Source organism: Strongylocentrotus purpuratus, unplaced genomic scaffold (genome assembly GCF_000002235.5).
Source record: "Strongylocentrotus purpuratus isolate Spur 01 unplaced genomic scaffold, Spur_5.0 spur5_scaffold_14, whole genome shotgun sequence".
In the NCBI taxonomy this organism is placed as follows: domain Eukaryota; kingdom Metazoa; phylum Echinodermata; class Echinoidea; order Camarodonta; family Strongylocentrotidae; genus Strongylocentrotus; species Strongylocentrotus purpuratus.
The window spans coordinates 26,257,970-26,281,657 of NW_022145599.1; the positions used below are offsets into that span (position 1 = coordinate 26,257,970).

Here is a 23,688-nt window from a genome sequence, read left to right on the forward strand (position 1 = left end):
AGAAATCTAGAATTGGCTTTCAGATCAGTATATTGTGCATGCGTGATATGTGTATCTTGCGCGCGCCGCATGCACCGTATACCGGATGTACCGGTATAGGAGTACCGGAAGTGGCTCAAAATTACATCCAAGAGGCGCACATCCTGGTATTTGGGGGTATTGGCGATGGCGAGAATTCTTTTGGGGCATTTACTATTTCAGTATTTGTATTTATTAACATTTATTTCCTTCTCAACAGTACAATATGAAACACAATGTATATATAAATGATATATGTAACAATTATTTCAACATAGAGTATACAGTAAATCATTCAGATACGGAAGGAGGCGAAAACCCGGAAAGCATAGCTTGAGTTGGGAACACCCATAATATGTTAACATAGAGTTAATGCCCTTCTTGCTGTCAACAGACAACATATTATTCATTCCATCATTTGGTAAAGTATTTCAAAAGCAATTTATGAATAAGCCATGTTCACAGATGCTGTTAAGGGGTATGAAAAATATTTTTGTAATTTATTTTAATGAAGCTGTTTAAAGTGGTCTTCTTCTTCTTATCGAGTCACTACACAAGTCCCGTCCAGTGGTCCACACAGGCTTTAGCACGGCAATTAACGGCTTCCAGGTCATATTGGGTGCATGGCTCTGGCAGGAGTGGGCAGACTAGCAGGTACACTTCCCATTATAATGGATTTAGATGAAAATATTTGTCGACTATAACAGAATGTAATTATTTATTACTAATTTTTACTGATTGAAATTGATGGTGCTTAATCTTTGAGTTGTGGAGGACCAAAGATATTTATTGAGTCAACAGTTTTGTAAATTCTTGTTTCAACGGAGTAGCTCACATGATGCAATGTTTTAAAGATATAGACAGGTAGTGGTAAAATTGCGGTTCAAGGGTTTTGGGTGCAAAGTATCCATTCAATATTGTTTAAATATTTCCTTCAGAGGTTTAGATGGCAATATAGTTCAACCTAAATTCGCAAAAAAGCAGAAATATATGCCCAAATGTTAAATGTTGAAGTGCATTCGTGATCTTTATCCAGGCCGGATCGATATGATAATTTACCAAATATATCAATTAGTTGGCGGTTTCCCGCATGATTGGTAATAAGAGCTTCCATTTCATCTTTCGAGAGGGGGCGTTTCCAAAACTGGTCTTTACCTTTATCAAAAATAAAATGATGGTGTCATACAAATGCTGTGAATGAACTGAAGGAAAACATTAATTGACGTACATGTATAGATGTAAAAAAAAAAAAAAAAGGTCTTCTCTCAAACAGTTAACATTTATATGATTTAAAGTTGAAGGGAAATGAAGGGAATCTACTCATTTACCCCTTCCAATTCTACCAACATTGCATTATGGGAGCATTGTGGTGTATCCTGGATCGATGACTAGGCTTAGATCTACAACATCGTGTATTAAAGTAAAGTAAAGTAAAGTATATCGGTGAAGGCTCTTGATTCTCATATTAGAGTTTTCTGGGTTGAATCCTTGCTTGGTGGCTTAAGGATCGACCAGGGTGTTTTATGCCTAATTGTTCCCTCTAGATCCAGGGGGTGTTTCACTAAGACTCTAAGTCGAACTTAACTCTAAGTTGGACTTATAAATTATGGATAGCCATGTGTAGCCTTAAAATAAAATACATTCAAAAGCAAATATACAAGTATTTTAGACTTTTCATAAATTCCACATCAAGAACATGAAATCTCCCATGATAATTGAAAATATGAATGATTTGAATCAACATTTATGCCTTTTGAAATAAATTGTACAAAATATTTTCAAAGGGGCTAACGGCTTTCCATAATTTATAAGTCAAACCTAGAGATGCGTTTAACTTATGATCTTTGTGAAACATCCCCCAGGTGTATCACAAGGGTACCTGGCAATGCAGGGAGTTACTGTCATTACAGGGCCTACAGAAAGAGCAGTATTAACTGATGAGGCTACTCTGGGTAAATAAGACCTCATCATATCGTGAAGTATTATCAAGTACCTCATTGTAATGTGTCTGCATATTTCTTGTATAAGATGTTGATATTACCAAAAAGTTTTTCCTATATTAGGAATGTACTTGAATGATCCTGAAATGAATATGTATTATTTGTGTAATTACTAAAGGTATAATCTTCTGTTGTAAAGTGATGATGATCATGAACATCACATTAATAAAAAGTGCAATGTATAATCTTTTGTATTATTGATCTGTGTAAAAACGTATGTTTACAATTGTATTTGTTCATTTTGTAATGTTTCCATAATATATATATTGATCTTTCATCTCAATTGAATAAATGATTATATTGTAATATACATCTGCTGTATACTTATCTTTAGATTTTATTTATTTTTTCTTTTCTGTAGAGTTGGAGACAATGGTTCCCAAAGTTTAATGTGAGAGAAAAAAAAAGATAGAAAGAGATAGACAGAGAGATGAATAGAAAGACAACTAAAACAGAATAGTTTTGAAGATATATAATCCAGGTAGTAATAGTAGTGATGTTGAAAGTTGATGAAGATGACGATCACTGGCGTACTGAAGGGGAGCTTGGGGTCAGTTGACCCCCCCAATAAAATTCAAACGTGGTTCGTTTCTAATTCGATAACAGTGATTTCCAAATGTTGTTGAAATGTCATGATTTTCCGGGTTTTTTCTCAAATTTTTGCCCAGTATGCCAGAGGCGGCACTCCCGGTGGGGGGGGGGGAACACTGTTGCCACCCTCTTTTTCAGGTACCCACAAAAAGCCTCTTTTTACATAGGACAAGTGCCCCTTTTCTTTTCTAATAACTGTCCTTTTCATCTCTGGTGAGTACGTCTTTTCAGGTGCGAAAAAATTCCCCTTTTCACCTCTGATATGTTTGCCCTTTTCTACTTTGACTCGTGCCCTTTTCCCTTTTAATAAATATATTTTCCCCGCCTAATAAGAACCCCCTTCACTTCCTCTTAAATGCCACTTTCCACCTCTGATAGAGCCCCTTTAATTTTGATACGTACCCCTTTTCCTTTCTAATAAGTTTATTCCCTTGGATAAGTGCCCCTTTTCATTTTTTATGTCAGCCCCTCCCCCTTTTCAAAAAGCCCCTTTTAACACCTGATAAATGCCCCTATCAAAATCTGATAGGTGCCCTTCTCCTCCTAACACATTCCTCATTTACATTCTCACAAGTGCCTCTTCATTTCAGTTGAGTGTACCTTTTCAGGTGCAAGCAGTGCCATTTTTACCTCTGAAGGCTCTGATAATTGCCCTTTTTACTTTGACACGAGCACCTTTTCTTTTTGAATAACTTTCCTTTTCCCTTTTGATAAGAGCCTAATTTTCCTTTCTCTATAACATGCACCCCTAATTCAAGGCGACTTAGAGCCCCTTTCTTCTTTAATTTTCCCTAGAGCTCGCTCGCTCGCATTTATAGATGGTATAATTTTGTTAATAATAAAAAAAACTTTTCAGTCTTTCTTCATTAGATTGTGCTTGATACTCATCGGGGTTTTTTTTTTTTTTTTTGGGGGGGGGGGGGTCTTCTTTATGAGATGTAATTTTTGGGACTGGGACCTCACAAATCTTTAAATTGTTGCTAGCTCGCTCGAAAATGAATATTCAGACTATCACGCCTAAATGCAAAATATGTTGCTTAATTAAGCAGTATCTTGTATCACGTAAAGAAAGAAACAAATATTGATATCATCCCTGGCAGTGTAATCACAATCGTGACGATGTAGGGGTATATGCCAATGTCTAAAAATTGTGTAGGTTTTGTTGATGTTTCCCTTTTGTACTTAATGGCCCTTTTCCCAGTAAGTGCCCTTTTTTGTTGGTGCCCCCTCCCTACTTTTGGAAGACTAGGCCATTCATGCGACTGGTTGCTCTCACCATTGGTCTCTACTCTCTCAATTATGATCTTTAGATAATATTTTTTCCTTCAATAATGAACTATCAAAAAAGGTAAATTCTGTAGATTTGTGACCATGATTTGTACGTCCCTTTAGAGACTACTGCCAGTAAATAGTGAGAGCAAACAGTGGCATGAACGGCCTGCTAGAGTTAAGTCCAACTTAAAGTCGATCTTAGTCTTTGAGAAACACTCCCAATCAGGGGCGTCGCCAAAGGGGGGTGTGGGGGGGGGGGTGCGACACCCCCACCTGTCAGGATATTGTCGGTAAAATTGCGCTGCCGTGGGAAAAAGAGAAAAGGGGGAGGGAAAAAAAGAGAGGGAAAAAAAGAGAGGGAAAAAAAAGAGAGGGAAAAAAAGAGAGGGGAAAAAAGAGAGGGAAAGGGAAGAAAAGAAAAAAAGAAAAGGAAAAGAAAAGAAGAAAAAAAGAAAAAGAAAGGAAAGGAAGGAAAAGAAAGGAAATAAAAGAGAAGAAAGAAAGAGAAAAAAAACGAGGGAGGAGAGAAAAGAAAGGAAAAGAAAAAAAGGAAGAAAAGGAAAAAAGAAGAAAAAAAAAGTGAAAGGGAAACAAAAGAAACGGGGGATGAAAGAGAGGAGAGAGAGGGGAGGTAAGAGTCTGAGAGAGGAGGAGTGGGAGTAAAAGAGAGAAGGGGGTTGTTGGGTGGAGTCGTCTCGTCGAGGGAGCAAGAAAGACACGGGTAAATATTGTGTCGGGTCAGCTGTGTCGGTATTCTTGATCGATCCTCGTGTACTATACCAATGCAGAAGTTTGAAGTCGGTGAGATGTTGTCGGTCGGCCGAGAGAGGAGGAAACTGAATTCAGATGAATAGGGCTTAATAAGATTCGAAAACGGTACGAGGAATCGTCTTCCTTTCTCTATATCGTCTTCCTTTCTTCATTATTGTGATGAAACGCCAAAAAATCCGCGCTTCGCGCGGAAGGGGAAAACTTCATTAAGACGAGTCGGGAACGGTACGACAAATCGTCTTCTTTCTCTAATAATTTAAGGAAACGTCAGAGCTTCAGCGCTTCGCGCGAGAAGGGAAAACTAAATTCAGACAAAATTAATAGGGCTTATTCAGAGTCGAAAAAAGTACAACGAATCGTATTCTCTCTCTAATAATTTGAGGAAACGTCAAAGCTTTCGCACTTCGCGCGAGTGAGGGGAAAACTGAATTCAGATGAATAGGGCTTAAAAAGATTCGAAAACGGTACGAGGAATCGTCTTCCTTTATCTATATTGTGATGAAACGCCAAAAATTCCGCGCTTTGCGCGGAAGGGGGAAAACTTCATTAAGACGAGTCGAGAACGGTACGACGAATCGTCTTATTTCTCTAATAATTTAAGGAAACGTCAAAGCTTCTGCGCTTCGCGCGAGAGGGGGAAACTGAATTCAGACAAAATTAATAGGGCTTATTTAGAGTCGAAAACGGTACAACGAATAGGTTTCTTTCTCTAATAATTTGAGGAAACGTCAAAGCTTTCGCACTTCGCGCGAGTGGGGGAAAACTGAATGCAGATGAATAGGGCTTAATAAGATTCGAAAACGGTACGAGGAATCGTCTTCCTTTATCTATATTGTGATGAAACGCCAAAAATTCCGTGCTTTGCGCGGAAGGGGGAAAACTTCATTAAGACGAGTCGAGAACGGTACAGCAAATCGTCTTATTTCTCTAATAATTTAATGAAACGTCAAAGCTTCTGCGCTTCACGCGGGAGGGGTAGAAACTGAATTCAGACAAGGATTAAGAGTGGAGAACAGTACACCGAATCGTTTGCTTTTTCTCATAATTTTATGAAACGTCAAAGCATTCGCGCTTTGCGCGGGAGGGGGAGAAACTGAATTCAGACAAGGATTAAGAGTGGAGAACAGTACACCGAATCGTCTGCTTTTTCTCATAATTTTATGAAACGTCAAAGCTTTCGCGCTTCGCGCGGGAGGGGGAGAAACTGAATTCAGACAAGGATTAAGAGTGGAGAACAGTAAACCGAATCGTCTGCTTTTTCTCATAATTTTATGAAACGTCAAAGCTTCCGCGCTTTGCGCGGGAGGGGGGGAACTGAATTCAGAAAAGGATAAACAGTCGAGAACGGTACAGCAAATCGTCTTCTTTTTTATAATAATTTAATGAAACGTCAAAGCTTTCGCGCTTCGCGCGGGAGGGGGAAACTTCATTCAGCCAAGGATTAACAGTCGAAAACGGTACAATTAATCGTCTTCTCTTCCTAATAATTTAAGGATACGTCTAAGCTTCCGCGCTTCGCGCGGGAGGCCCATCACCCACACCCCCTTAATGAGCGCGCTTTTAAATGATTCTCTTGCTCACTACCGCCCCTCCCTAAAATAAGATCCTAGCTCCGCGTCTGCATTAAAATATATAGCTATGATGCTGACTAAATTGAATAAATAATTCGTATATTTATGTCGTCGAGGAAAATGACAATTTTTCGCATTTGCAAGTACTATAGATAGTCCATAGGAAAAAAAATTTACCCTTCGGCCCCAGGTTTATAGGGTTGAATTTGTAGATATTGGACATTTAATTTTGTCGGTAATTGGTGGCTAGTTTTGTCGGTAATCGTTGGCCTCTACACCCCCCCCCCCCCCCCCCCCCCACTGAAAAAGGTCTAGCGACGCCCCTGCTCCCAATGTCTTTATGTTCTCCTCCTGGTTGTTTCTTCCCTATTTGGTCTAGTACCTTCTACTTTTCCTTCTAACATATCCTTCAAGAGACTCTGATTTTTTTAATATGACCAAAATGTTTCGCCTTTCTTTCTTTCACTTTTTTTTTACAAGGATATCTTGTTTAAGCCCCGCCGCGCCGTATGCAATATTTCTATTTCAGTGTTCAAATCTTTCCACGATATTCTCATCGTTCTCTTGTACCCCCAAATTTCAAATAATGTGATTTTCTTTTCCGTAGCCTTGGTTTATGTCCGTATTTTCTGCTCCATACAATAGAAAAGACCAGGCATAACAATTTATCAGTCTCATTCTAAGTTCAAATTTCACTTGTCTTGCTGTAAATAAGTCTTTCTTGCCAGAAATGTATTCTGTGCGATTTCAATCCTGCATTTGTTGGAAAATATGTAGTATTTGTTGGCATATAAAATAATACAATTAAATTGAACTCCAACGTTTCCATAAAATCCAAATAAGAAATGAATTGTATTCAACGTAACTTTATCCTTTAGATTGAAATGTTGGCCATCCGCAATAAACATTCTAATGATTGGGCAATCCCGAAATAAATGTTCTATAGATTCCTCAGACTTAAAACAAACTAAACATAAGTCAAAATATTTGATAATTTAAGATATTTATTAACACACCAACTATACGATGTATAATCTTAAACTGAAAATAACGGATCCGTGTAGATAAACATGACCTAGCTATAATGAACTAAATAAGAACATTTTAGCCCAGTCTATGTTTGAGATATTTAACAGAGAATTCCGTTTTTCTATTGATTTAGGAGGGGGGGGGGGTAAACACTTACAATATATCGACAGATCCTCGTTTCCTTCGTTATATTTGTAGTCTCTTCCTCTTGTAATTATTCACCTGTTCGATTTAATGGCCATCTAGACTGTTATAACTGTTAGCGGGAGAAATGTCTATAGATCGATGTGACTTTGAAAGTCACATCTCCCTGGTTTAGGGGAAAATATCTTTGGACGTAGAAATATTCTATCCGGCTTCCCCTATCGAGAATGAAAGACAAGCATATATTTAAGCTGGCACCATAGTAAGATATTTCACTTTCCTGTGTTATTTTATAAAGCACTGCTGCCCGGCATTGTCGGTATATGGTTTCGGCTTAATCCTTGACTATTGTCAAGCCGATGTGACTTTTAGCATTCAGAAAAGACACTCCAATCCATAGTAATATACTGTACGCAATCTGCACAAGGTGAATTAATAGACAACACACATACTCGTGAATAGACATGCACTTTTACGATCATCATGCATGCTTGGATGCATCTCATCAAAAACTCAAAATAACAAAAGAGGTATCTTTTGTCATTGAAAATAAAAGAGAGCAAAATTCTTTGTACACGTGGCTTAGCAGCGTACACGCCCATCGTAAGCCCAGGGTATGTGAGTTAAAACACCTCCCTGGTAAGCCTTCGCTTTTATTTGCAGAGGTTAAATTATATAAAGCGTATACAAAATACTGCATAGGCATTCGCATTCGCATCAGAGAGGAGGTTAGGCCCAAACAAAGTTGAAACTTTCGCGAGATTGGTTTGAAGACGGTGGATTGCTTGAAGTTGGGATCGAGGTACAGACTGAAAATGGCGCGAGTGGCATTTTTTGTTGTTTTCGTGATCGTCTGCGCAGTGTCGGTTGCGTCGTCGCCGACGGAAAGGGAGATATCAGAGAAACAGGTAGGCTACCGGCACGAGCCTGATGGGTTGGAAGTCCATCAGGCAAGGCAACAAATTAGTATGGGCTTAGACTCTCAATAGATAGGCCATTTGAGATTACCCATGCTAATTGGCTTTATAGTCCGCTTTCGGATTTAGTAGCTTTCTTCTTTCAATGTCAACGGGAAACAGAACCTAAAAACGCCCCAAATCACAACTTTAGCAGTGATAACATTAATTATAGTCATTTCATTGTAGTGTGTATGTGTATGAGTGTGTATGCATTATTTAAAAAATTCAGACTATGTGCCAACTGCCAAGTGTTATGGAATAGGGGCCGACCGGGGACTGGAACCCCTCCCTCAAAACAATCCTACGCTCCATTTTCTTCCAATTCTTTATCTCCTCGCTCTACATCTATAGAAAGAAATGGAAATCCACTCGGTCTAGGTGTTGTCTGTTGTGTCGTGTTATTATACACAACCTCCACCCTCCACAAATAGCAGTAACCATGGAAGAATCCTGGATCGAAGAACAGGCTTAGACCTACAACATCGTGTATTAAAGTAAAGTAAAGTAAATTATGCATCTCCTGAAAGGAAAAGAAGGAGAGAAAGGGAAAGAAAGAAGAGGGAGAAGAAAAGAAAAGGGGGAAGAAGGAGTTCGGGGGCCGAAAGGGCTTTGCCTCCCAGGTTGTTGCCCCCCACCCGCGATCAAAAAAATAAGAGAGAAGGAAGGGGAAAGAAAAAAGGAAAAGAGGAGATACTGGCGTACTGATAGGGGGGGGGGGGGAGGAGGCTTGAGGAAATCAAATTCAAACGCGGTTTATTTCTAATTCCATAACGGTGGATTACAAATAATGCTGAAATGACATAATTTCCTGACTGTTTAGTAAATTATACTTTTTTATGTGTTTGTTGGAAAATGACGAATTCCTAAATTTACAGCCAGGTAAGAAATATGATTCTTGAGATTCCTTCATGTCAGGGCCCGAGGAACGGCGGGGATCGGGAGCCTCGAGCTCCCCCCCCCCCCCCCCCCGCCCACTTTTTTTGAAAAAGTATATTACAGAGAAATAAAAGAAGAAGAGAGCAAGAAAGTAAGAATAGTTAACTGCCCGTGTCAAAAAATAATGAGGCATCAAAATATGCTCATCTGACCGTGATTAAATGCTTGAAACCCCTAAGCTTCCGGGGGCTTTGCCCCCTGGATTCCACCTAGGGCCCTAAGGCGGGCCCTTAGATGGTCATCTGACGGTAATTTATTGCCCAAACCCCTGATTTTTTGGGGCTTCGCCCCCTGGACCCATGCCGAATAGTGTCCTGCCAGTGTCACAAAATAATAAGGTATCAAAAAGAAAAAGCTCAACTGACCGTAATTAAACGCCTAAAACCCTGAGCTTCCGGGGCTCCACTGCCTCTGGCCCCTGAATGCTTATCTGACCGTAATTTATTGCCTTAAACCCCGGAGCTTCCGGGGTCGGACAAGGTATCAAAGTGTGTTTATCTGACAGCAGGCGCGTAGCCAGGGGGGAGGGGGGTGGGTGCGGTCCTCCCAAAATCACCGGCCAAAAAAAATAAAAAAGAGAGGAGAGAAAAAGAAGAGGACGTGGGAAGAAAAAGGAGAAGATTGAGAGTAGAAAACGGAACGAAGCATCGTCTTCTTTCTCTAATAATTTAATGAATCGTAAAAGCTCCCGCGCTTCGCGCGGGAGGGGAAACACTGAATTCAAACGAGGATTAAATAGTCGAGAACTGTACAACGAATCGTCTTGTTTCTCTAATGAATAAATGAAACGTGAAATCTTTTGCGCTTCTTGCGGGAGGGGGGGGGGGAACTAAATTCAGACGATTATTATTTTCGAGAACTGTACAACGAATCGTCTTGTTTCTCTAATGATTTTATGAAACGTAAAATCTTCCGCGCTTCTCGCGGGAGGGGGGGGGGGGGAACTAAATTCAGACGATTATTATTTCCGAGAACGGTACAACGAATCGCCTTCTTTATCTAATGATTTAATGAATCGAAAGCTTCCAAGCTTCGCGCGGGAGGGGAAAACCTGAATTCAGACGAAGATTAAGAGTCGAGAACTGTCAGCGAATCGTCTTGTTTCTCTAATGATTTAAAGGATCGAAAGCTTCCGCGCTTCGCGCGGGAGGGGAGAACCTGAATTCAGACGAAGATTAAGAGTCGAGAACTGTACAGCGAATCGTCTTGTTTCTCTAATGATTAATGAAACGTAAAAGCCTCCGCGATTCGCACGGGAGGGGAAACTAAATCCAGACGAGGATTATTTTCGAGAACGGTACAACGAATCGTCTTCTTTCTCTAATGATTTAATGAATTGTAAAAGCTTCCGCCCTTTGCGCGGGGGGGGGGGGGGGGGAAACTAAATACGTCTTCTTTCTCTAATGATTTAATGAACTTAAAAGCTTCCGCGCTTCGCGCGGGAGGGGAGAACCTGAATTCAGACGAGGATTAAGAGTCGAGAACTGTACAGCGAATCGTCTTGTTTCTCTGATGATTTAATAAAACGTAAAAGCTTCCGCGCTTCCCGCGGGAGGGGGGAGGAACTAAGTTCAGACGAGGATTAAGAGACGAGAACTGTACAACGAATTGTCTTGTTTCTCTAATATAATGATTTAATGAAATATAATGATTTAATCAAAGTTTCCGCGTTTCGCGGAGGAGGGAGGGGAAACTCGCCCCTCCCTGCACCGACCCCCCCCCGCATTACGTCACTGCTGGTCACCATTACGTACCAATATTTGGATCGCATAATTTCAAATTTGGGCCTCCCCCCCCCCCCCCCTAAGAAATCCTGGATCCGCGCCTGGCGCTCAAATCGTGTCCATCACGTCATGACGCTGCTGCATCGAGCTTCAACATTACTACCCCAATAGCCCTTTCGCGACAATCATCCACATTTTGTATTTTTGACTCATTAGCTTTTTATTCAGCCCCCCCCCCAAAAAAAAAAAAAAAAAATGATACTAGGTGCATAAGAAGAAAGAGCAACATTTCTGCACCCACTGTATCCATTTCTTTTTCATGACTATGTTTTATTGCGTCTGATGCCAGGTATTAAAAGAAAATGAAATACGCAATAGTTTAAGGACAACAGCGGAGAAATCATGTCCGAATTAGGACTATGCCATATTGAAAGCAGATAAAAAAAACTAATTCTTCATTAAAAATGCACGAGAATGGACGGATTTCCGGGGATCCGTAGCTTGAAGAGGGCTTTTGTATCGTTTTCTCTTTATCTTTCCACATTATGGAAATCCATATTATCCACTAAATCGGATCACAAATGCTATCGAGAAATCGCCTTTAGCCTTTTAATCACGTATTGAGATAGCTTATGCGGGTTCAGGCATTTCTTCGCCACTCCATTTGCATTAATGTGTTTAATTCCAGAAAATAATCTTCTTGATTTCTATTTTTCATCAGATAAAGGAGAAGGGTCGCATGCTGCTCGCTAACTTCCGCCAGAAGGCAAGAACCTTGCTAACGATGAAAGTTGCCGAGTGGAAGACGGCTGACCAGATTGAAACGAATGTCGATATCTTGGAAAGATTTCAACATGTCGAGAAGGAGGCTGAATACGAAATCAAACAGCACATCGTCGACGCGGTATGTAAAAACAAGGAGAGACTCCTCCTAGCTTCTTGGTAAAACCTGAATGGCCACACTTCTATACAGGCTGGGCACATCTATAGGATTCGGTATAAACCGGAGGTGGGGCTGGGAGCACAATGCCAGCAGAGCTATAAGAAATAAAAACAAAACTAGATAAAACAAAACAAAATATATCTTATTTAATTTCAAGGAACGCATGTGTCGGACGTGTCCCTTAATTCCCTCAGTACCCTTATCCTTATCATTCTTTTTGAAAATGTTCATAAAAGGGCAATTCAACCTTTTGTAATACGTTCATTTGCATGAAAACAGAAAACAGAGAAATAAGATGGCAAAGCTAAAAGAAATAAAAACAAAACAAATAGGCCTATCTTGAGGAGCACACAGGTCGGACGTGCCCCTTAATCCCGTCAGACCCTTATCCTTGTCATTTTTTTTTAGACTGAAGATGTCATTTAAAAGGCAATCCAACCTTTTGTAATACGTTCATTTGCATGAAAACAGAAAACATAGAGAAATAGGACAACAAAGCCATAAGAAATAAAACAAAACAAAGGAGCGCTGGTGTCGGACGTGCCCCTTAAATTCGTCAGGACCCTTCTCCTTATCATTCTTTTAGAAGATGTCCATTGAAGGGCAATCCCACCTTTGTAATACGTTTATTTGCATGACAACAAAAAACCTAGAGAAATAGGATGGTGCAATTTTGAAATAAATCGGGCAAATAATGAGAGAATTATGAATGAGATCACTGTATGCGAAGCTCATATTAATTTTATTGGCTGTAATATAATCACGGACAACATTTTCGTTTGGGGTAGAAAATATGTCATTAATTTCTCTTACATAAGTGCCGAATATTCTTGGGGCACTACTCAAAATAGGCCCTCAGAAAAGAAAGACCATCCTGTTTAATACATTTTGAAAAATTGACATTTCATGCATTATTATGTGTTTAAAAAAAAAGAAATTGTCAGACGCTACATTACAGTGACTTGGGCAATTTGAAGTGCCCATGTGAATAGAGATTACAACTTTCTAGAATTCATATCTTCTTATATTCTTTTTGGGGTTAATCCAATTTCATTCAAACTTTGACCAGTTTGCTTTTCTGATTCAACTGCTTTCTTTTGGAGTAGGTCCTATAATAATCTACTAAGCTTGGATTTTTCTTTTAACGGTATAGCTATAGAATATTTTGAATTTGCTGGTAGTGATGATAACGGTGTGATGACATACTACATGTAATTGCATGTACAAAAGGGTTACGAATTGATAACATTCGGGAAAAGAAAAAGAAACATTGCATTCTTCATGTATGAACAAAAATCTTTATTATGAGTTCAAGCTGATAATGAATGACGATCTCTCTCTCCCCCCCCCTCTCTCTCTCTCTCTCTCTTTCTCTTTCTTTCTCTCTCTCTTTCTCTCTCTCTCTCTCTTCTCTCTCTCTCCTCTCTCTCTCTCTCTCTCTCTCCCCTCTCTCTCTCTCTCTCTCTTCCTCGACCCTTCCGCTCTCGTTTCCGTTTTTCTCTCTCTTGTATACCTCTCTCTCTCTCTCTCCCTTTCCTCTTTCTCTCCTTTTCTTTCTCTTCCTCATTTTCACTTTCTCTCTCCATCTTACTCTTTCTCTCTCACTCTCCTTTCACACTTCTCTTCCTCACTATTTCTCTCTTTCTCTCTCTCACTCTCTCTCTCTCTCTCTCTCTCTCTCTCTCTCTCTTCTCTCTCCCTTCAGATCAATGGAAACGAACCCGTGGTCGATCCCGACATTCCCCCACACTCGGAGGAGATCGCAACTTTGTTCGGGGAGGCGCTCTTCGCCACTACGTATGCCGAACAGAGCACTAAAGAAGATAGCATGATACAAATACTCAAAGATATATTAGAAAACAAACTACATTAATGATTCGATAGAACTATAGAATAAGTACGAAATTAGCCAATTCATACAGACTAACATTCTATACTATTTTAAAACTTCAAAATCTCAAGGTAACGCAATTTTTTTTTTTAATTTCATTTATTGATTTTATCACGGTAAAGGTCACCGTGGATGTTCTTCTGTAAGTCTGCCGATTTGGTGGATAATAAAATGCAATATCGTGTTTTCAATGAAAAGCCAGGTCAATGAACCTAGTCTAGCTTATGACAGGTTGGTTATCACTTATGACAAGATATAAGCTAGATTAAAACAACAAATATGATTTTTTTTTTTAATGGAAACCTATAGTTTACACCATGTCTATACCGTAGTCAAGTTTACAACCGGTCTTTAGCACGATTAAATTACGGAGTCTGGTTTTAGTGTAGGCTAACTGGTGTTTTAATATTTATTGTTTTAATATTTATTCTGTATAATATTCATAGTATTACATTTGGCTATATACACTTCAGTGCAACCTTTATGTTTCTATTTTCTACGTAACACAAAGTATTGAGAAGAAAAAAAAAACGATCTTTTGATTATAAGACGATATAAATGACAGAAAATAGGACAAGTCGAAGATTATCAGTTTTCTTGTATTGATCAATCTATACATACATTTTACTAAATAAAACACGTGCATTTATATTTTGATAAAGGTATACCTTGGAAATCAGACTATATTTCGGGTTAATTTGAAAGTGAAAAATTATTCTTCTTGTCTCGGAAAAGTACTGTCCTTATGTACGTAAACTGCGGTATATAGATTTATTTTAATTACTTAAGTGGTTATTGTATAATGGCTTGCATTTATGTTGAAGATTATCAATGCTATTCCGTGCTATTCGATTCTGATTAATATGTTGTCAAGTTGTATCATTCTTAATGTCCAAATACAGAATATCATGAAAGCATTATTTCAAGTTTCTACCGTTGTGCCCAGTCCATATAAACATGTACCTAATTTTAAATTAATTATACATCATAATTCTTGTCATATTCAGAATGTTAGATTCTCAAGTGTGCTATTTATATTGAAGGAAACAATATTTTTGAACTTATTATTATTATTTTGCATTTATTGACAAGAAATAATTAAAGACGATATAACTTGATCTTGTTTAGCAGATAGTGTTTTTTTTTGGCTCTCTCTCTCTCTCTCTCTCTCTCTCTCTCCCTCCTCTATCCTCTATCCAGAGGCGGCGGAGCGACTTCCAAAGTGGGGGGGGGGGCACGAACAAAAAGGGGCACTTTCTGGAAAAAAGGGGCACCTCCAAAGGGTATTCTCAAAGCGAAAATATACAATATACACTTTTTTAAACATTGGCATATAACCCTATAATTGTGATTACATTATCAGGGATGATTTCAATGTTTGTTTCTCTTTATACATTGTATAATATATTGCAGTTTGGTGTGATGGTTTGAAAATTCGTTTGCGCGCGAGCAATGCGAGCGAGGAAACAAATAGTAACATAATTAAAGACGATATAACTTAATCTTGTTTAGCAGGTACTGTTTTCGCTCTCTCTCTCTCTCTCTCTCTCTGTCCCTCCTCTATCCAGAGGCGGCGGAGCGACTTCCAAAGTGGGGGGGGGGCACCAACAAAAAAGGGCGATTTCTGGAAGAAAAAAAAGGGGCACCTCCAAAGGGTATTCTCAAAGCGAAAATATACAATATACAATTTTTAAACATTGGCATATAACCCTATAATTGTGATTTCATTATCAGGGATGATTTCAATGTTTGTTTCTCTTTATACATTGTATAATATATTGCAGTTTGGTGTGATGGGTTGAAAATTCGTTTGCTTTTCGTCGCTTGAAATTAGGGGCAGGTTTATTGATGAGTGGAAAAGGGGACACTTATCGAAAGGAATGACACAACAGGTAATTAGCAGAGTTGAAAATGGGGCACTTCTTACACCTTAAAAAGGGGCACTCACCAGGGATGAAAATACCCTATGAGAATGAAAAAGGGGCACTAATAATTAAGGAAAATGTGCATTTGTTGAAAGAAAAGGGGCACCGATCAGATTTTAATGGGGGCATTTACCAGAGAAGAAAAGGGGCACTTATGAGAATGAAAAGGGACTATTAGCATAGGAGAAAAGGGGCAATTATGAGAAGGGAAAGGGGCTCTCTTTTAAATGGTCACCTTTTTTAGGTCACCATTAGCATAATTTTAATTTTTTTATAAATAAAAACAAACAAACACAAATTAGAGGGGGGGGGGGGGAGGGTTTCTCCATAACACAAACACAAAAAAGAATTGATGGGGGGGGGGGTTTGACCCCCCCCCCCCTGCGTACGCGCCTGCCACCAGGGAATTATCAGATATGGCCTTCTACTAGTCGTCTGGAATATCGGCCCGTTCCCTCTTGACAGAGGTGGTGCTCCCTGGAGGGGGGGGGGGGGGGGAAGGCACGCGTTATGTACTCTAAAATTGTCCTTATACACATAGAAAAAGTGCCCCCTTTTAATTCCGATAAGTGCCTCTTTTTCTTTCTCGTTCCGCATTCTTACAAGTGCCTTCGATAAGTTCGCCTTCACCTCTGATAATTGCCCCTATTAAAATAAGACAGGTGCCCCCTTTCGTTCGACAGGTGCCCCCTTTTCCTTTGTAATATATACCCCTTTTCATCTCTGGTGAGTGCCCATTTTCAGGTACGAAAAGTGTCCTTTTTACCACCTCTAAAAAGTGCCCCTTTCATCTCTGATAATTGCTCTTATTTAAATCTGAGGTGTCGATCTTTTCCTTTGTATAATAAGTGCCCCTTTGCATCACTGATGAGTGCCCCTTTTTACCTCTGATAAGCGCCCTTTTCACCTCTGATAAGCGCCCTTTTACCTCCTTTTCTTGTTATTATAAGCCCCATCAAAGTTTTTTGCTCATCACGCAACTGTTTCTATCGACTATATCTCTTTCTCTTCCATAACCATATGGGCGTGTGTTAGTGCATATATTTGGACTTTTACAGGCAATCAATGATACATGTATAATTCTGTCTATTTACGTTTTAGGGCTTCCAAAGTCAACATCCAAAACACGTAACTGGGAATCGAGCTGGGGTCCTCTAGAGTCTGTCACACCGCGAGACCAACACCAGCCAGAGCGAAAAATTCCATTATCACCAATAGCCAAGACTTGGTCTGTTTGTCGGCAGTATTGCGTCAGTTTGTTCGTGTGACTGAGGCCCGGGACTTGAGGTCTAACATTCACTCTCTCTCTCTCTCTCTTTCCTGTGTTCTATATATTCTATCGTTTATCTCCTCCATCCACTCGACCTTTCTTTGATCCTTCCTCTCTTTCACTATCCTCTCTCAGGTGCCTCCCAGGTTATTTTGAATGGTGTGTGTGTGTGTGGTTGGGGGAGGTCGGACTAAATTATACCAACTATGGTTAGCTGAAAACAAGCAAAGAAACTACGTCTCCGGCACCGCATTCGGCGGGCGGAGGCAAAGAAAAAAAAATCTTCAGATTCAAATCGATGACAAACGCAAATACTAAACGGGGGGGGTGGTTACAGTCCATTTACTACCCCCTCCCGAGACGCCTCTGTGTGAATGTTAACGGCCCAGGTTAAAGGTAATACAAAGTTTCGGTATGAATGGGGTCATGACATTTGTCCAAATGAACATATTATGCGATCCTACAATATTCAGTATTCAGTGACCGTTGTCGAGGTTGAAATAGAGTTTAGCTCCCTCTCAAGGTCAAGATATTATTTAAGCTATAAAAACAATGTTTCTTGACTAAAATCGACCGATTATCTATTCCCGTTTGGAAATTATATATCACAACTACATATTCTGAGATTGTCATGGTCGCAGCTACCATTGTATGGCCGTGTTTTCGGGGGTAAATTTTCTAGTGCTTACTAAACATTCACAGGGGCATCCAATTATATCAAAATTGTAAAGAATCACGATCCAGCCAATTTTCAAATTTCCCAAAACTTTATATTACCTTTATTTCAATGTGCCCTCATCCCTCACGATGGGCTTCACTCTTTATCTGTCACTGTGTCCTGACAAAAGACTCCAATTTAGTTTGTGCTGTATTCTCATTTCCCACGGCGTCTTTCCTTCTCCCTCCTCTCTCTAACTGTATCAGCATCCTAGACCCCATACTAGGATTTCAATCACTTTTATATTTCTTTCTCCTTTCGTTCCATTTATTATCCTATGAGCATCCCGTTCCATTCCACAATTCCACAATAGTCATCTTTCATATTCTGTTGTTCTCCTTCCTCTTCCTCTCACCCTCCCCCCCCCCCCCCCCTTAGAGATATTCACTTTCGCTACATTGTAATTATTCTCTTTCCTCTTTCTCTCTCATCTCTCATTTTCCTGTAGATCTCAATTAATTGGGTTTTACTTCATTGGCTCTTTTTTGCCATTCCTGTAAATGTATCATCTTTGACAACAAATAACATGATATGTATATAACTTCAAGTTTGAGTGTAAATAACTTTATTTTGTAGAAAAACAAACAATTTACATAGAAATTAAAAATTTATATAACAAATAAAAAAATACATTTGCATGGAACTTAAGGCAGGAGGTACACAGATAATGCAAAAAAAATGGTCCAAAAAATCATTTATTAAATTTTTATTCCATTTGATTCAGTAATATTTACTCAAGCTAAATCCTGAGTTTGGGGCAAAAAAATGCACTAAAAATACCTTGATTAGTTGTTCAAAGACATTTAATTTGTCTAAATAAATGACCTTTAGGCGCTTGAAAAGTACAATCAAAAGTAAATCTTCAAAATGGCATAATTTCTTAATTTTTCAATCAATTTTTTAGAGTAAGATATCAATCTAAAGATCTCTTCCTGCTCCACAAGAATCACTCAATGTAAAGGTGTTTGCTGCCATCTGTAGGTGAGGGTTGTACAACATTTTTTTTACTCCACTAAGTCAGCCCATGCTATCTTTCCACACACAATTTTGTATTTGCTAAAATGGGTCGAAAAGGTCCAAAATACGTCAAAAAGAGGAAGGGTTTTCATGGAACCAGATGGCAAGACTGGAAAAAAGCCAGGATTGATGAAGAACTTAGTCCTCCAAAGCAGACAGCCTCTGAAAGAAAGCTGAAGCTCTAAGGGAATGGGCATAAAGTACGTAAAATAGAATGTGTAGGACATGTAGGGAAGAGGATGTATAAGGCTTTAGATAACTTTACTGTCTCATCAATACTGTCCCGACAACGGGTGGTGTGAGTACAAAAATAAGGGCACATTGGAGAAAAGCGAGAATCACTTAGACCCTGTGTTTCTCAAGTATCTGTTGCCTATATTCACGCGACTCAGTGCTCCAGATCTCCTTGAGAGATGCCTCCCAGGTATCACCCAGAACCAGAATGAGAGCTTCAATGCTCTCATCTGGAAACGGTGTCCTAAACACATGTGGAGAGAGGTCCACGTGTTGTTCGAGCTGCAGTCAACATGGCTGTGATTGCATTCAACTGTGGCGCAGAGCAAAGTCGCAACAGGATTTTTAATTCGTTAAATCTTACAATGTATGATCACACCTTGTCATTGCTCTTTCGTTCAACTGTGGCGCAGAGAATGGTCGCTACAGAACTTTCAAGCACCTAAATCTCAGAATGGGAGCCCATGCCACTCGTGAGAGGAAAAAGGGATTACGGAAGGATTATGCAAAATGGCTCTCCACTTTAACCATTACTAGAGTGGTTGAGGTAGGAAAAAGCCCACCAACTTTTTTCCAATCTGCAGAATCACAAGACTTCACATGATGAAAAAAGAAAACAATTCATAGAAGCAGTGAGAAAACAAAAATATTTTTTTAATTTCTGCATTTTCAATATAATACATAATCATATACTGTACAGAAATTAACATTTTTAAATGAAAAGAGAAAGTGTTGTTCCACAACATTGGAATGTATTGGAAATGCTGAACATTTTCTAGAGGTTGGTATCTGAGATGGGACTATCCAGTATAAATGGCCTTTGTGGAGGGTGTGATGCATGTGGCACCTGTTGAGGGATACTTGTGTTTTAGACTTGAAAAATTATGTGACAATATTCTTTTAGTGTATAAGATCACTGGATTCATAATTTTGTCCTCAAGATAAATACCTTAATCATGGGACACAGCCTCATACGGGACCTCGGCCAGTACTCATTCAACCTTAATCTAGCAAAAGACAATATCGAGATTCACGGGACACAGCCTCATACGGGACCTCAGCCAGTACTCATTCAACCTTAATCTAGGAAAAGACAATATCGAGATTCACGGGAAACGGTGTCATACGGGACCTCGGCCAGTACTTGCCCAACCTTAATCTAGCAAAAGACAATATTGAGATTCACGGGACACAGCCTCATACGAGACCTTTGCCAGTACTCACCCAACCTTAATCTAGCAAAAGACAATATCGAGATTCACAGGTTCCCTGGAGCAACGGTAGGTTCCCTCATTAACAGATTGCATTCTTTATCAATTTTTAAGTACCAGTGTGTCATTTTCCAAATTGGAGGCAATGACATCTCTGCCCCACACTCGCCCCTGACAAGGTTATGAGAGACATCCATCACCTAATAGACAGTGTTAGGTACCTGAACCCACAAGCCCATATCACGTTCACGGAGTTACTTCCCCGTAAAAAGACTAGAGCTCACAAACATGACGTCCACATTGATATTTATAATTCTAGGGTAGACCAACTGAATAATTTGCTAAGAGAATTCCTCCCTACTGTCCAGACAAACTTCAGGCAACATTCCCAGCACATTAGAGCCCCATGTAAGTTTTACAAGGAGGATGGCAGGGGTTCACTTTGCCAATCTACCTCCATACTTTAAGTCTGTTAGAGGATGCACTATATTGACCCTAAAAAACGTCTCCAAGTAGGCAAAATGGTACTGGCCCATGAGAAGGCAGGTTGGGATTAGGGCAGAGCCTAACATTTTCAGCTTTTAAAGTGAAAAAATGACTTTCTGCCCGGAGGAAAGTTCGGTGAAAGGCCAAGTGAGGAAATAAGATCACGAATGAAGAGCTGCAAACTCACTAATCTAGTATCGGAATCGATATTTGGAGATCTAGACTTTCTTGGTCAGTTCCGTAGAAGACGTGGGCATGAGTTTGTAAACATCAGAAAACAAAAACGGACAATTACAATGGCGTCAGATTCGGATACTAGTTCAAGCGAGGATGAAAATCCATTCATCTTTCTCGACTCCTTCATCGATATACCTTACTGAAAGGGGTGCACTCAAATTGCTCGGTTTAAAAGAGAGGAAGTAACCAGGTGGTAGGTGGAAGGGTGGGATGTTAATATCCAACCTTGCTTGTTTGTCTCGTTTCGATCAGAAAGAAATGGTCACTCTAGCCCTACGCAGAAATGGGGTAAAGGAAGCCCCAAAACATGGACTCCATACTCTAAAGATGGATGAGTTTGTTAACATCAGAAAACAAAAACAGACAATTATAATGGTGTCAGATTCGGATACTAGTTCAAGCGAGGATGAAAATCCATTCATCTTTCTTACCAAGATGAAAAGCAATAACAAAAAGTTTGACTGTCGGATTGTGAGAGTTTGAAAAGTTCTGATGTTGAGCTACTGGGTGGATATGTCACAGGTAGTGAAATATCAGATTGGGAAACTGAGGAGACAGATAATCTTATAGAGCAGGGGTTGGCCTTTTTGTTATCTCCTACGCAAATGAAGTATTCGTTCACTTGCGTCAATTCGATAGAGTAGATGGGAAAGTAAAGTTGACTCCTTCATCGATATTCCTTACTGAAAGGGGTGCGCTCAAATTGCTCGGTTCATTAGAAGAGGTGGGAGATATCACTAAGATACATGAAAAAAATGTTGACCGGTTCCTTTACAGAGATGTAGCGAGGCTTTCCATCTTTGACGGTATCTTACCGACAACACACACAGAACCAAAATACACCAAGGTATTCATTACGAGTACAGTGTTTGATTCCAAAGTATATGTACATATACGTAACTTAATTAGAAAGAGAAACGTCAGCGCTGATAATTATTTTTCAACAACAATAGGTGTCAGTTTCGAGACAATCGAGTTCAGGAAACTCATCGCTCATGATATACTAAAGCATATATCCAGAGCTAAGAGATGTAGCCAAGATGATGGCATCGGAGACACCATGGATAAACTGTTAAGAGCTCCTAACTTACTGCATACAGAATATATCACTGACTCATACATCTTCTCATTTCTTCCTTTTTTTGTCTTCTTCCCTTTATCCTAATGTTTTATGTAATATATGAATGTATTTTTATTTATTCATTCCTTTAATGCAATTGATATTTTGATACGATTGTATTTATATTTTGTATAAGTTGTGTTATTTTATGTAATATGAATCACCTTGAAGTAAAGCTTCTTTAGTTTTGGAAGAAGACAATAAATGATATATTCTATATATTCTATTCTTCTTCGAAAAGAAGAGTGATTTGATGTTAACTATCAAGGATGTCCATTTTGTGTCCGATCAGAAAATTTGTATTAAATGATTGTATTTGGAAGAATTAAAACGCCATGTGTTGTATTATGAACAATTATAATGGTGTCAGATTCGGATACTAGTTCAAGCGAGGATGAAAATCCATTCCTCTTTCTTACTAAGAGGGAAAGCAAAATACAAAAAGTTTTACTGTCAGATTGTGAAAGTTTGGACAGTTCTGATGTTGAGCTACTGGATGGATATGTCACAGGTAGTGAAATATCAGATTGGGAAACTGAGGAGACAGATAATCTTATAGAGCAGGGGTTGGCCTTTTTGTTATCTCCTACGCAAATGAAGTATTCGTTCACTTACGTCAATTCGATAGAGTAGATGGTGAATTAAAGTGGACTCTCTTATCGATATACCTTACTGAAAGGGGTGCGCTCAAATCGCTCGGTTCATTAGAAGAGGTGGTAAATATCACTAAGATACATGAAAAAAATGTTGACCGGTTCCTTAACAGAGATGAAGCAAGGTTTTCTTTTATCTTTGACGGTATCGTACCGACGACACAAGCAGAACCGAAATATACCAATGTATTCATTACGAGAAAAGTGTTTGATTCCAAAGTATATATACATGTACGTAACTTTATTAGAAAGAGAAAGGTCAGCGCTGATAATTATTTTCCAACAACAATTGGGGTAAGTTTCGAGACTATCGAGTTCAGGGAACTCCTCAGTCATGGAAATGACCTCAAACAACAAACGTCTAGAGTTAACAGAGATGTAGCGAGGCTTTCCTTCTTTGACGGTATCTTACCGACAACACATGCAGAACCAAAATACAAATTCAGGGAACTCATCGCTCACGGAAATGATATACTAAAGCATATATCCAGAGCTAAGAGATGTTGCCAGGATGATGGCGTTGGTGACACCATGGGTAAACTGTTAGAGCTCCTAACTTACTGCATACAGAATATATCACTGACCCATACATCTTCTCATTTCTTCCTTTTTTGTCTTCTTCCCTTTATCCTAATGTTTTATGTAATATATAAATGTATTATTTATTTATTCATTCCTTTTATGCAATTGATATTTTGATATGATTGTATTTATATTTTGTATAAGTTGTGTTATTTTATGTAATATGATTCACCTGGAAGTAAAGCTTCTTTTGTTTTGGAAGAAGACAATAAATGATATATTCTATATATTCTATTCTTCTTCGAAAAGATGAGTGATTAGACGTTAACTATCAAGGATGTCCATTTTGTGTCGGATCAGAAAATTTGTATTCAATATTCGTTTTTGGTAGAATTACAATGTAATGTGTTGTATTATGACACAGACTTCCATCATCTATCCTGACG

The 23,688-nt window shown here is 39.1% G+C and overlaps 1 protein-coding gene and 2 long non-coding RNA genes across 3 annotated transcripts; 2 read left to right on the top strand and 1 right to left on the bottom strand.

The window, feature by feature from the left end:
• Positions 1-446: 446 nt before the first annotated feature.
• On the top strand, positions 447-828 carry LOC115923591. Its single transcript, XR_004063978.1, has 2 exons — positions 447-544; positions 673-828. It is a non-coding gene; the product is annotated as an uncharacterized LOC115923591 (long non-coding RNA).
• A 7,162-nt stretch (positions 829-7,990) lies between these two features.
• On the top strand, positions 7,991-14,967 carry LOC115918597. Its single transcript, XM_030984578.1, has 3 exons — positions 7,991-8,304; positions 11,737-11,919; positions 13,664-14,967. Exons 1-3 carry the CDS (start codon positions 8,212-8,214, stop codon positions 13,829-13,831), a joined length of 444 nt encoding a protein of 147 aa, XP_030840438.1. The 5' UTR covers positions 7,991-8,211; the 3' UTR covers positions 13,832-14,967.
• A 4,949-nt stretch (positions 14,968-19,916) lies between these two features.
• On the bottom strand, positions 19,917-23,155 carry LOC115923592. Its single transcript, XR_004063979.1, has 2 exons — positions 20,146-23,155; positions 19,917-20,069 (listed from the first exon to the last, which is right to left on the bottom strand). It is a non-coding gene; the product is annotated as an uncharacterized LOC115923592 (long non-coding RNA).
• Between the last annotated feature and the right edge of the window lie 533 nt (positions 23,156-23,688).